Source organism: Anastrepha ludens, chromosome X, assembly GCF_028408465.1.
Source record: "Anastrepha ludens isolate Willacy chromosome X, idAnaLude1.1, whole genome shotgun sequence".
NCBI classification, from domain to species: Eukaryota; Metazoa; Arthropoda; class Insecta; order Diptera; family Tephritidae; genus Anastrepha; species Anastrepha ludens.
Window position 1 is genome coordinate 83,752,018 of NC_071503.1, and position 14,111 is coordinate 83,766,128.

General features: G+C 42.2%; 1 protein-coding gene across 1 annotated transcript; it reads left to right on the forward strand.

Annotated features, from left to right (window-relative positions):
• Positions 1–250: 250 nt before the first annotated feature.
• LOC128869566 (uncharacterized) lies at positions 251–1,927 on the forward strand. Its single transcript, XM_054112143.1, has one exon. It carries the CDS (start codon positions 593–595, stop codon positions 1,925–1,927), a length of 1,335 nt encoding a protein of 444 aa, XP_053968118.1. The 5' UTR covers positions 251–592.
• The last annotated feature ends 12,184 nt before the right edge of the window (positions 1,928–14,111 follow it).

A 14,111-nucleotide genomic window follows, 5' to 3' on the forward strand; every position in this document is an offset into this window, starting at 1 on the left:
TAATAAATTTGTCAGTTCTATAACTTTACTGTCCGTGCGTTCAACTTGACCGTTCGAAGTCGAATGGTACGATGGTGTAGCTACATGTTCTATTTGTAGTCGTTGATATATTGCTTTTGCCTCATCATGTTGGTCTTCTTGACGCGGGGATGAGGCTTAAGTGGTGGTCTGACCCCCATAGCATGGGGGCCAACCCAACACGAACTAAGATGGAAGCTCCACATGGGGATTGGCTAGCTATCCACTCGCTTTACGGCGTACTTGGTGGCCACCCAATCACCATGCGAAGATCACCGTACCGACGAAGATCCCTTTGTCATCCCCAAACCCCCTACATCCCGTTATTTCCTCTCCTAGCCCACCCCCTAATCCAGGGTGTTATGCGACACCGTGCCCATTGGATGGTTTGCAGCCAGGGGGTTCACCAGACCGGCTGTATTTCAACGGCGCCTTCCTAACACCGGGCCACCTTAGGAAGTAACTGTGGCCTTGCCGCGGCATAGGGCGCTGCCGTGGTGGACCGTGTTGAATTCCCCATTATAAAAATAGACCACTGCGCTCGCCTCGTCGAGCAGGTGGTCGTAAGAAAAAGATGAATACCAACAAAAATTTAAGTAACAAAACTTCCACTGCAGCGGGAGCAGGCTACAGTGGTCGTAATTCTACTGCCAAACACACGAATAACGCTCTTCAGCGCGGAGGTGCCGTTGTCGACGAAGACTCGGACCGCGAAAGCGTCGGGAGCACTAACACAGCTGAGGAAGAGGCTCTTCTGCGTTCTCCGGCTGGGCCCAATGGTGCTGCTTCGGATAGCAAGATCAGACCAAGGATCAAGCCTGATAAAGAGAAGCTGAAGGCCAAAGCCCGATACAAGGCCGCGGTCAAAGTTTGTGACCGATTTGGCAGCAAGCCCAACCTGACGAAGCAAGAGGAGGAACGGTTGGCTTGGGCCAGAGAGGAGATCAAAAATGGCCGGGCCTTCTACGCAACAAAGCCAATGTTCGCGGGTTCCAATCCGAAATATGCGAACAAAATCGAAGAAGAGCTAGCCATCAAGAGGCAGCGTTCTGCGGATAGTGAGGCCTCAGGGCCATCAAAAAAGCAGAAGCACAGGCACGAGACGGCTAAACCGAAAAACGGTGACGAAAGACCTACGACGTCGAAAGCAGCGGCAGCGGCCAGTGAAATTGCCAAGAGACACCTCATAGTGGCACTCACTGACCGTAGCGACCAGCTGGGGCGAATGTCGCAGGAACGGTGGAAGGTAGTGGAAATGAAGCTACTGGAAACCTTGTTTACAAAAATGGACGCAGAGCCGGAAGCACCCATGCCAGCATTCGACGGAGCAGGGTGGTTCAGCGGCGTCAAAATCATAAAATGCAAGGATGACCCCACGCTCACATGGCTAAAGGAAGCGGTAAATACGCTTCACGGCCTGTGGGAGGGGGCATCACTGGAAATTGTTGATCGCAGCTGCATTCCCTCAATACCGAAGGCAAAGGTTTTCATTCCGCGAGTGGTAAAACCGGAATATGCGCTGCGACTACTACAACGACAAAACACGGACGTGCCGACAGACGATTGGAAAGTGTTGAGTGTGGCAAAACCAGCAACTGATGATGGTGGCCAGGACTACATCATCCAAATCAAAAAGCCGGCAGAGGACCTGCTTTACGCGCGATTCGGGAGGATGGCTTGGGGAGTTGGTAGCGTGCACCTTCGCCTCAAAAAGCGCAACCCGACAGATGACAACCACAACACGCTCGCTGCGGGGGAGGTGGAAAAGGATCTCGGTATAGAAGAGATCCTGGAAGCCTCCCTCAATATACAGGAAGTGGAGAAGGGTGACTTGGAGGTAGTATCCAACCCCGAGAAGGTACTGAGGCCAGATGCTGGAAGTCCTTCAGATAAACCTCCACAAAAGTAAGAACGCCTCAGCCGAGCTCCTGCTCAACATAGAGCGAGTCGGCTACGATGTGGCTCTAGTCCAGGAACCATGGATAGCATCGGGCAACATAGTCTCCGGTCTAAAGTCACACAACTACAACACATACATCCCGATTGTAAAAAATAAGGTAAGAACAGTGATAATGGTCAAAAAAAGTATATGTTCTTATATTGATAATAATCTCTCTTCAGACGATCTGACCGTGGTGGCGCTGGAGGGCTGCAAGGATGAGACGCTACTCTTTGGGTCCTGCTATATGCCACATGATGAAGAAGCACCACAGACGGAACTTCGGAAGCTGGTAGAAACAGCTGCCAGAAAGAAGCATGCTCTGGTGGTAGGAACGGACGCAAACGCACATCACACGGTCTGAGGAAGTGCAGATATAAACGACCGAGGTGAGCCACTATTTACCTATATTCTTCAGAGTAGCCTAGAAATAGCTAATAGAGGTGAAGAACCAACATATGTGGGACCAACCTCGAAGAATGTACTCGATTTAACACTCTACACAAGCAAGCATGTTATGGTTCAGGAATGGGAAGTGTTGAGTAGGCCCTCATTCTCTGATCACAGATACATAAGCTTTCAGGTTATATTCCGCTCAAAAAACAAGCTTACATCCTTTAGAAATCCTAAGAATACGAACTGGGACCTGTATAGGGATATACTATCAAAAACACCAATGATACCCAGGAAATACAAGTCACACGTCGCACTTGAGAAAGGGGTTGAATTGTTTGCAACTACTCTTGTCAAAGCCTTTAAAAGATCCTGCCCTCCCACACGTAATAGACGCAAGGTGAAGCCTCCCTGGTGGAACAGGGAATTAGGAGCACAAAGACGTAGAGTACATGAATTCTATAGGTTAGCCAAAGTTGCTGACAATGAGTTCTGTTGGAAAGAGTATAAGGATCTACTAAAAGTATACAAGAAAGAGATACGTAAAGCCAAGAGAGAATCTTGGAAAGACTTCTGTAGCAGTATGGAAGACACTAACGATGTGGCTAGACTCAGGAAACTGCTATCCAAGAATCCGTCTATGCCAAGAATAATACGAAAAATTAACGGGGAGTGGGCTGACAGCTGTGAGGACTCTCTAGAAGACCTAGTCAGTACACATTTTCCAGGGTGTGCGGACATTGCAGATCTCGAACCTAGAGGAGATATTGTGCACGAAATCCCGACGAACGTAATTACAACCAACAAAATAGAATGGGCTATACAAAGTTTCGACCCATATAAATCGCCAGGACTGGATGGAATCTTCCCAGCCATGCTCCAAAAGGTAAGCCACCTTGTGGTACCATGGTTAAGAACGATATTCAGGGGATGCCTGAGGTTCAGCTACGTTCCTGTATTGTGGAGAGAAGCGAGGGTTGTGTTTATTCCAAAAGCGGGAAAAAGCAACCATCTATACTCAAAAGAATACAGGCCCATTAGTTTGACATCATTTCTCCTGAAAACGTTAGAGAAGATTCTAGATACATACATTAGAGACACAATTGCGCCGGACGAATTATCCAAGGCGCAGCATGCTTACGCTAAAGGCAGATCCACTGAAACTGCACTTCACTCACTTGTACTAAACATAGAAAAGGCGTTAGAATATAAGGAGTATGCTCTAGGAGTATTTCTAGATATATCAGGGGCCTTTAACAACGTGACAAAAGATGCTATTTTAAATAGCATAGAGTCACTTAATGTGCAACCCGTGGTTTATCTATGGATAAGGCAGCTATAAGCTAGCAGAAAGATAAGAGCGGAGTGGAACGATGCGAGCGTCACCAAATATGCATGCAGAGGTACTCCGCAAGGTGGGGTACTATCGCCGCTATTATGGTTACTAGTAGCAACTGAAATTCTTAAGAAACTTGACAGAGGGGCACCAAAACTAGTGGCATATGCCGATTACATAGCTATAGTAGTTACGGGAAAGTACCTGTACACCATCAGTAATGTGATGAACAGCACTCTCAAAACGATACACCAATGGGCATCTCGCGCAGGGCTAGGGATAAACGCGGGAAAAACGGACATGGTACTTTTTACCAGGAAGTACAAGTTTCCGGCGTGGAACCTCCCGAAGCTAGGCAACAACGAACTACTTCTCAAAGATTATGCGAGGTACCTCGGAATAATATTGGACAGCAAATTGCTGTGGAAGCACAACGTTGAGGAGAGGGTGAAAAAGGCCAGTAATGCGTTGTACGCATGTAAAAGAATGCTGGGCGTTACTTGGGGTCTATCACCTTCCCTGATGCATTGGTGCTACACAGCAGTAGTCAGACCGATATTGCTGTACGGAACCTTAGTATGGTGGACTGCGACAAAAAAACTGACATACTTAATGCCGCTGGAAAGGATTCAACGACTCGCTGCTCTGTGCATAACAGGAGCGATGAAGACCACTCCAACGGCGGCGCTGGAAATTATACTCAGCATGCCACCTATTGACCTCATGGCAGAAAACCTGGCAGCGAAATCTGCGAGGAGGCTAATGGCTGCGGGGGTATTCACCTGCAGAACCTTCGGTCACAGCTCAATAGGAAAGTGGAGCTCAGGTGGCACGGACTAAATGACTCCGTACTTTAATTGAAAGAGAAGGTTCCGCACTACAATTGAAGAGGAGGGATGGCACAAAGGCATGAAGCCTGGCCATAGAACCTTTCACATCTATACAGACGGCTCGAAAACTCCAGACGGAGTGGGAGCGGGTATTTACTGCTAAAAACTAGGAATAAGGCAGTCTATCAAGCTGCCAGACCACAGCAGTATTTTCCAAGCGGAAGTTTTTGCTGTGGGGAAGGCCGCGGAGCTAGCCTACACTAGAACAAGAAAGAACTCAACAATTAATATATACGTGGATAGTCAAGCAGCAATAAGAGCAATAAGCTCATATTGTATTAAGTCCAAAAATGTTCGACGGAGCAGGGAGGCCATAGAAAGGCTAGCCGGAAACAGTAGGCTGCATATCTACTGGGTACCTGGTCACAAAGGCATTATAGGGAACGAAATAGTAGATGAGATAGCAAAAAGTGCTGTGAGACTACCATTTGAACAAGAGAACGACATACCGAGACCGCTAAACACAATATACAATGAAATGGACGACCACATGAAAGGCAAGTGAAAGCTAGGTGGACTAACCTGACCACATGCAAAACAGCAAAAGTCATGTGTAGAACTAACGACAAAAAACTTACTCAATTCGTACTTACGCTCTCGCGAAAGGAATGCAGAACTATCATAGGTATGCTAATATTGGCTGCACATGCGTACAAGATAGGGATTGCTAACACGGACAAATGCAGAAAATGCAGAGAGGATGTTGAGGAGACTTTAGAACACCTTCTGTGCGTTTGTCCGGCATTATCAAAAACGCGTCTAAGATGCCTGGGAGCCCCACTGTTTGAGGGTCTGGAAGACGTCTCAAAAGCGGAGCTCCCAGCCCTACTTAGATTCGCCAAAAGCGCTGACATCCTACATGATGTCTACTTTAGGTATTCATCGAGGTCGGTCTCCATCTGGTATCGCTAGGGACCAAAAGGTCTATGCGTGGCTTATTGCCAACCAGGCTAACCTAACCTAACCTATTTTGCTTTTGCCTCTGCTCTAACGTACGCTGGGTCGTTGTCTGTCATTAGATTGATGGCATGAGGAAATATTTAAGAAAGTATTTCATTTATGTACATGTATACTGATCTCTTATCCGGTATTTCTCGTATATAGCAGTATTTTGAGTATTTGTCTACTGTTGTAATATACATATTTCTATCCATGAATAGTGTGCCCATGTGTAAGTGTGTACCTACTTTACTTGATATTGGAGTTTCTCCATAGTATAGTTTATTCGGTCGTCTATCATATTTACATTTTTACATATTTCATATTTCTTGCATTTTTGGCCAATATTTCTCTCAAAGTCCCCTCGTATTGTTTCTAAAGTTTCTGTGTGCTCTTCTATATGTCTGTTCGAGTAATTGATTTTGTTCATTTTCATCTGTAACGTCTTTAACTACTGAGTTAGCGATTATAAGTTTAGTAATATCAAAGGTTTGTACTAGTGCGGGTTGTATTCTGTAAAGTATTTCTTCGGTTGTAATTGATGCATTTATCCTATTGGGATTGATTACCGTTTTTATGTTAGTGAGTAATTGTTCAACTGACGTGAAATAGATAGTCTGTCTAAAATTTCCAAATATATTTTGGCTTTCGATTCTAACCAATCCGTTACTCGCTTGGATTATAATTTGGTTTCTAAAGTGATTAATACTCCTATCTACTCTTCGAATTGTCTCTGATGGTGAACTTAATTGTGCATGTACAGATTCATCATTCGAACTTGTTAATTGATTAATGTGTTGTCTACCGTAGCAGATGCATTAGGTATTTTGCGTGCCTGGTTTGTAGATTGATTTAGCTCCATATTCTTCTATCTGGTTTTTCCATCTTTTCAATTTATTATTAGGATTTTTCTCCGATATAGAGTACGTTAAAGATTGGAGGTCTGTGTAAATTGTTAGCTCGGATTTTCCGTACAAATAGTTTCTTATTTTTTGTAGTGCCCACACAATTGCTGCTTTTTCATTTGTGCTATATTTTTGTTCAGTTTCACTTAGAGTTCTGAAAATAAAGCACATGGGATTTCTTCCTTGTGATAATACGGCTCCTATGGCAAAGTTACTTGCATTCGTGGTTAAGTTAAAAGGTTTATTGAAATCTGGCTGAAAATGTTCTACTTGTTCTTGTAGTGCGTTCTTTATAATTTGCTTCAATTACTTCTTTATCTAAATTAATAGTCATTTTCTCACTTTAGTTCTTTTTTACCATTCCTTTATCTCCTTTTAAGAATAACGTTAAGGGTTTTGTTGAATTTCTGTAGTATCTTGCTAGTCCTAAAAATGATCTTAATTCTTTCAAATTCTTTGGAATAGGATAGTTCTTTATTGTTTCCACCTTCTGGGGATCTACTGTTATTCTGTGGTATTTAATTATGTGTCGTAGATATTCTGTACTCTCTTGAAGAAATGGGATTTCTCATATGAAATTTTCATGTTTGCTGATCTGAGTGCATTTATAACAATTCTTATTTGTTGTATATGTTCATCGTGTGATGATGAATATATCAAAACATCATATCTATCTGTAATAGTTTCATTATTTAGCTTCTGGAAATCTATGACCATTCTTCTCTTTGGATTGCCTAACTATCAGTGCCTTTCTTGAGTACTGCCCATATGGGTGAGTTATAAGGACTTTTACTAGGTTTAATTATTCCGTTCTCTAACATTTTATTTATTTCTTTATTTATAAAGGTATTATCTGAGACGGCCGCCGTAGCCGAATGGGTTGGTGCGTGACTACCATTCGGAATTCACAGAGAGAACGTAGGTTCAAAATTAAGAAAATCATTTTTCTAATAGCGGTCGCCCCTCGGCAGGCAATGGGAAACCTCCGAGTGTATTTCTGCCAAAAAAAAAAGACGCGCACCACAAATAGGAGGAGGAGCTCGGCCAAACACCCAAAAAGAGTGTACCCGCCAATCTTATATATAAAAATGGAGACGTTTTTTGGTGTTCGTTAGTCGCCGATTCACGCCTAAACGCATTCACCGATTTCAATCAAACTTTCACAGATCATTGGTATTGGTCCATAGATGGTTTATGTGAAGTTTTAAAGAAATCGGTAAAAGTATGCGTGCGTTGTTTAAGTGTGAAAAATACAATATTTGCGTGTTTCCCTTATACGGACATTACGTATACGGAATGAGAATATACGCAAATGAATAGAATATACACAGATATGAATATTGTTCTGATGTCGAGTGACGTATGCGACTGTATTATTCGTAACGCAATAGTTGTCATCTCTTTTCTTTCCTTTTTATGCATGCGTGATACGACATCAAAGCACATTGCTTTTTTTTAAACTGGAAAAATATTTTGAGCTTCATTTGAACGTTTTATGATTTAGATAAAATAAAAATTCGTTATATGTATTTGATTCCATTAATAACCATAAGCCTGTATTTTTCGGCCAATCGCAGCGAAAAATAGCAGAAATAGTTAACATTAACGCCCCTACAGTACCTACAAAAAATCATCGAGCGCTTCGTCCATGAAAATCGTGTACATAATAAGGGCAGGGAACCACCAAACAAAATTTTCAGTGACACTGATGAGCGAACTATTGTAAGAAGGATAAAAGCTAATCCACGACTCTCGGCTCCGAAACTGACCTCTGCAGTTCAATCTGACCTCGGTAAACAATGTAGTGTGGAAACTGTTCGCCGTATTCTGCGCAAACACGATTTTCATGGCCGAGTAGCACGTAAAAGACCTTTTATCAGCCCAAAAAATAGACTTTGCCGACTTAGATTTGCCAATGAGCATGTTTCAGAGACGTCAGAGTACTGGAATTCTGTTATTTTCGCAGATGAATCGAAATTCAACATTTTCGGCTCGGATGGGATGTCCTATGTTTGGCGAAAACCAAATAAGGAACTCAATAAAGAAAATTTGAAACCGACAATGAAACATGGCGGTGGCAGCGTCATGGTTTGGGCCTGCATGTCGGCTGCTGGTACTGGGAGGTTGACATTTATTGAGACAACAATGGACAAATTTAAATACCTACAGATTCTGAAGGGTAATTTGTTGCAGAGTGCCGAGGATCTGGGTATAAAATCAGATTTTCGATTTTATCAGGATAACGATCCAAAGCATAAAGCGGGTATTGTACAAAGCTGGCTAATATATAACTGTCCTCACTTGATGACGCCGCCGCCACAGTCGCCAGACTTGAATGTCATTGAAAACTTGTGGTCTATACTAGAAACTAATATCCGGAAACATAAGATTTCTAACAAAAACGACCTAAAGGAGGCGCTGAAAACGGAGTGGACGAATATTTCGCCAGATATTACAAAAAAACTGGTGACATCAATGCAAAATCGCCTTAAATCTGTTATAGACAACAAGGGTTATCATACCAAATATTAAAAATACTTCAAATTATGATTAATATTAAGTTTTTTATAATTATAAGTAACTGCATAAAATAAGCTGTGACCTGAAATTAACCAGTATTTTTGGTTTTCGTAGTTTAAAGTTATTGAAATATATATTTTCACAATAAATGAAGTTATTTTGTTAAATTTGAGTTTTTTATCTTTTTAATGGTACCAATTTCTTTTTCAAATTCTTCTTAGTTTTGTAGTTATAAAGCTTGGGATTTGAGACTATGCACTGCATAAAATAAGCTGTGAGCCATATATATTCTCGAAAAAGTTATGCTAACACTTTTTTCATGCATTTAGGTAGACAATTTTATATGGGCATACGTACGTTTACGAGATAAATGCCTAAAAGCAGGTATAACTAGAATAGCGCTCTCAGGGATTTCTGTTACAATACTTCTGTAAATTTCATGCTCCAAGTGATCGAGCATTGGTATAGCGCTGAAGACAAATGTTAATACAAAAATGCATATTTACTTGATTTCACATAGTAATATTATCATTGTTAAAAGAGAACAAGTTTGTATTAGGTAATAATTAGTTTCAAAGCCAAAGAATAGTTGCAAGATTAAAAAATACCTGAAACACATTTTCATTTAACAACTAAAATAGCAAATATGAGCAAAATATGTACTTTCTTCAATTTTCTTCTGTTGCCAACTTTCTGAAAAACGTGAATTCACCGCGATGCGATACAGAAACAAAAAGACAGCGACAGCGCGCAGAGGGTTTTGAGCAATAATATTGTATAAATTTGTATCAAACAACGCATTAAATAGTCATTTTAGTATACTTTTGGTGTTTACTTATTCAAGTAAATGCATGTATTAGTTTTTCTTTAAGAAATTTCTCTAAAATTTGCAACTTTTTTTTATGATTTCTAAAGATTACTTTATTTTTGCCAAAGAGCAACCGTGCGTACAGAAAATTGTGTTGTACTTAAAACTTCACCACTATAAACTTGGTCCTTATAAAGGACTTTCACTACAGTTTGTTTACTGGATATACTGAGGTCAACATAATCAGCTGTATCAAAACCATTTGGTGAGTGGTCAACAATTTTAAAGTGCGTTTTTCATTGTTATTTTTTTTTTTGGGAAAAAATTTATAAAAATAAAATATATTGTGCGTAAAATTTGAATAATCAGTGAAAATAAAAAAACGGTGGTTTCGTTGTTGTTGTTAGCAATTTTAATGCACATTGTGAGTTTTTCATGTTTTTTTGATTAAATTCATTACTTTTCAATTATTTTCTCTTAACTTATTTGAAATCAACGTATGCGGCCAAAAGAATTAGAAATTTAATTTCAACAATGGAAAAAAGAAAATTTTATTATTTATATTTTTATCGCTTTATTTTAGAAATGCCACGCCCGCGAAGAAATGATATTGATCGTCGGTCGCGTAGAACGCGAAATAGATCAAATGGAAGGCAAAATCAATCACAAAAAGAGCGAGAAATTCAAAACCAAAATCAAAGGGAACGTATGGCCAGATCACGTTCAGGCCATTCACCTGAAGAACGTATACAACGTAATGAGCAAGATAGATTAAAACAAACACATAAGCAAAACACAAGGACAATCGCTGGAATTATGCGGAATTGACTTAGAATATCCATGCTTCTCCCACGGACAATTATACGAGTATGTATCATGTTCACGTGTAGGAAAGACATCAGTTCTGTTTATTTATACCACAACTCAGGGCAAAACAAAAAATGTAGTTTACGAAAAGACTTTGCGTTAGTTTAAGTTTAAAATTAACATTAATTTTATATTGTAAAAGAAGAATAAATACTCATAGAGTGAATTTAAATCGATTGTTCATTATTCATTTCTAATTTTGATATGCCTAGCGAAGCAGGCAGAGGGTCCATTAGTTATATATATACATATATATTATCTGAGAAAGGATATGGGTATTGTTTTGCCCATATAGGTTCTTCAGTGTTTGTTCTAATCGTGGCTTCTATTGTAGTGGTAAATGGTAGAGTGGGGTCTGATTCTTCATTAATGTTCATTAGTTCTTCTATTTCCTTTTTATACTTGTTATCATCAATTGTAAATTTCACCTGATCTTTGAATGTATCCTCATTACTTTTCTTTTTAGTATATATTAATTTATAGTTAACCAAATCTATGTTATCATTCATTTCTTTTAAGGATTCTTCCCTTAATGTCATATAAAATTCTTTTATTTTTTCAATTTCATAGAACATTAATTTCCTTCCTAACACAAATAATTTCTTTGCTTTCTATTTATTGTATTTGAACCACTCAGAGTTCTACTAACAAATTCTTTTACTGGAATTATTTTTCCTTCACTAATATACTTTCTAATATAATTTAACGTTGAGCCTTTGTCTATTAAAATTTTTAACTTTTTATCATTATTCAAAAAAAATTGAAGACACGGCAGATTATTTATTCGCCTAAAATAATAGCTCTTGTTTCAAATTCTTTTTGGTCTATATTTACCCTTGTCGAATCTTCGCTACCGGCATCAATTATTTGATTGATCCTTTGTATTTTCTGAGGTGCCAAATTGTTCCTAGAAGATGATGGTTGATAATCTCTCTTAAAGGGTTCCCCCCTATAAGGATCCATCGGTGGGTATCCTGCTCGTTGTGTTGTTGTTGTTGTTGTTTTAACAGCATAGGTAGCCCTGTCAGTGTAGGCATATCATCGTTCGTCTTCGTCTAGCTATCTAGGGGTAGGCCCAGGAAACATGCTGTTCCGACAGGTTGGGTCCAGAGGGAGAGGGGGGTTAGATGAGTCGGTTTAAGGGGGCATGTGAAGAGGTGGTTAGTGTCTTGCGGGGTACCTTCACATGCTTGACATGTGTTTGGTATGTCGGGGTCGATTCTGGATATGTAGGAGTTTAACCTGCTACAGTATCCAGAACGTAGTTGTGCCAGTGTTACACGAATCTCACGGGGAAGCTGGAGCTCTTCGTCTGCAATAGGTGGTGGTTGGACTCCGATTACGGCATTCACAGGACGAGAGTTCATGAAGGTGGTAACGGTCTTCCGGTGAATGTCGTTAATTGACTGTCTAAATACTGTCCGGTCCAGTAGGTTGCCGTCAGTTTTGTCCTGGATTTCGTCAGCGTAGTCTAGGAGGTGTCTCCTGACGTGCTTGGGAGGCGGCTCAGGCTCAAGCAGGTGTCTGCAGGGGTGAAACCTACGGTAACATCCAAGCAGGAACTGTTTGCTGAGCAGTTTGTTGTGTTCCACTACTGGGAGCATTTGTGCCTCGTTATGTAGGTATTGGATGGGTGACATCAGGAGGCAACCGGTCGCTGTCCGAATAGCGGTATTTTGACAAGTCTGAAGCTTTGTCCAATGAAAATCACTAGTTCCAGGCGACCAGACAGGCGCAGCATAGTTTAGACCCGGCCGGCCAATTGCCTTAAATGTCGAAAGCAACAGTTCTTTGTCCTTGCCCCAAGTGCTGCCGGCCAGCGATTTGAGGACCTTGTTGCGATTTTGGACTTTAGTGGCAATTGCGGTTGTGTGCGCAGAGAAGGAGAGCAAGCTGTCAAAGGTTACACCCAAAATTTTGGGGTTATTCACAGTCGGAATTGGTGTGTCGTCGACTTTTACCTTAAGGGACAGCTTGACCTCCTTTGTCCAGGTGGTGAAAAGGGTCGCCGTGGACTTAGTGGGGGAAAGTTGGAGATTCCTCGCAGTGAAAAAGCGAGAAAGGTCGGTGAGGTAGTTGTTCACTTTGGAACACAGGCCATCGATGTCATTGCCCGACGCCATTATCGTGCAGTCGTCAGCGTATGAGATCAGGGAAACTCCCGCTGGTGGTTGGGGGAGCTTCGAGATGTAGAAGTTAAAAAGCAAGGGTGAAAGGACACCACCCTGCGGTACGCCTTGCTTAATCTTCCTCTGCTTTGACATTTGATCTCGAAAAATCACTGACGAGTGCCGACCGCTCAGGTAGTTCGCGGACCACCTCTTCAGCCCTGGCGGGAGTGTCGACTGATAAATATCATCTAGTAGCGTGGAATGGCTGACTGTATCGAAAGCCTTCTTTAGGTCCAGCGCTACTAGGACAGTCCTCTCGCAGGGGCGGTTTTGGTTAAGCCCGCGATTTATCTGGGCGTTTATGGCGGTGAGTGCCGTGGTGGTGCTGTGCACTCGTCGGAATCCGTGCTGATGTGGGGCTGGGGCCAGGTGTTTCGTGTAGAGTGGGAGTAGGAGGGCTTCAAGTGTCTTCACTACTGGGGAAAGGAGAGTTATCGGCCGATAAGACTCCCCTTGGTTGGCGGGTTTCCCAGGTTTCAATAGTGGGACCACTCTCCCTGCTTTCCACTTGTCAGGGATGATGAGAGTGGCCAGAGACAAATTGAAGACCCTTGTGAGGTATCCTACTCCCAGGGGTCCCAGATGCTTCAGCATCAGCGCGTTAAGTCCGTCAGGGCCAATGGCTTTCGATGATTTCGACTTGTTGATGGCCCTCTGAACCTCATCACCGGAGAAAGTAAGTGGCGCACTGTCGTTCGTCAGTTTGTGCAGCCTTCTGGTAACACGACGTTTGGTTCTGTCGCCCGGAGGATGCAGTGTAAACAGCCGGCTAAAATAGCTCGCGCATCTCTTCGGGTCCGACGAAGTACAACCGTTGAAGGTGATAGCCACCTTGTCGTTGTGTTTCGTCGGGTTCGACAGGGACCTAACGGTGGACCAGAGCTTACTCACTCCGGAGGTGAGGTTACAAGTCTTCAGGTGCTCAACCCATTTAGTCCGCTTATGTTGATTTACCAGTTGCCGGATCTCCAAATTGAGATCCCTTATGCGGGGATCCCCGGGATCGGCCTGGCGTAGGTGGTCACGCTCGTTTGCTAAACTGGCTGCTTCTGCTGGGAAGTGGGGACGGATGTCCTTATAACATCCAGCTGGGATGAAACGAGCCGCAGCAGCTGTGAGCACCTTGCGGAATGCGCGTTCGCCGACGCGCACATCAGTGGGGATGGGAAGAGCGGCGAAGGTGTCCTCGGTGAATTCCGTGAAGCCGGCCCAATTAGCTTTTATAAAGTTAAAATAGGACCGGTGATTCGCGGAAACGAAATCGGCAGGTCTCTCGATCGAGACGATAATGGGCAAGTGGTCTGATGCAAGCGATAGCATAGGTC

Excerpts from the sequence above, each read along its gene's own strand:
- LOC128869566 (XM_054112143.1), top strand. The coding sequence starts at position 593 with ATGAATACCAACAAAAATTTAAGTAACAAAACTTCCACTGCAGCGGGA.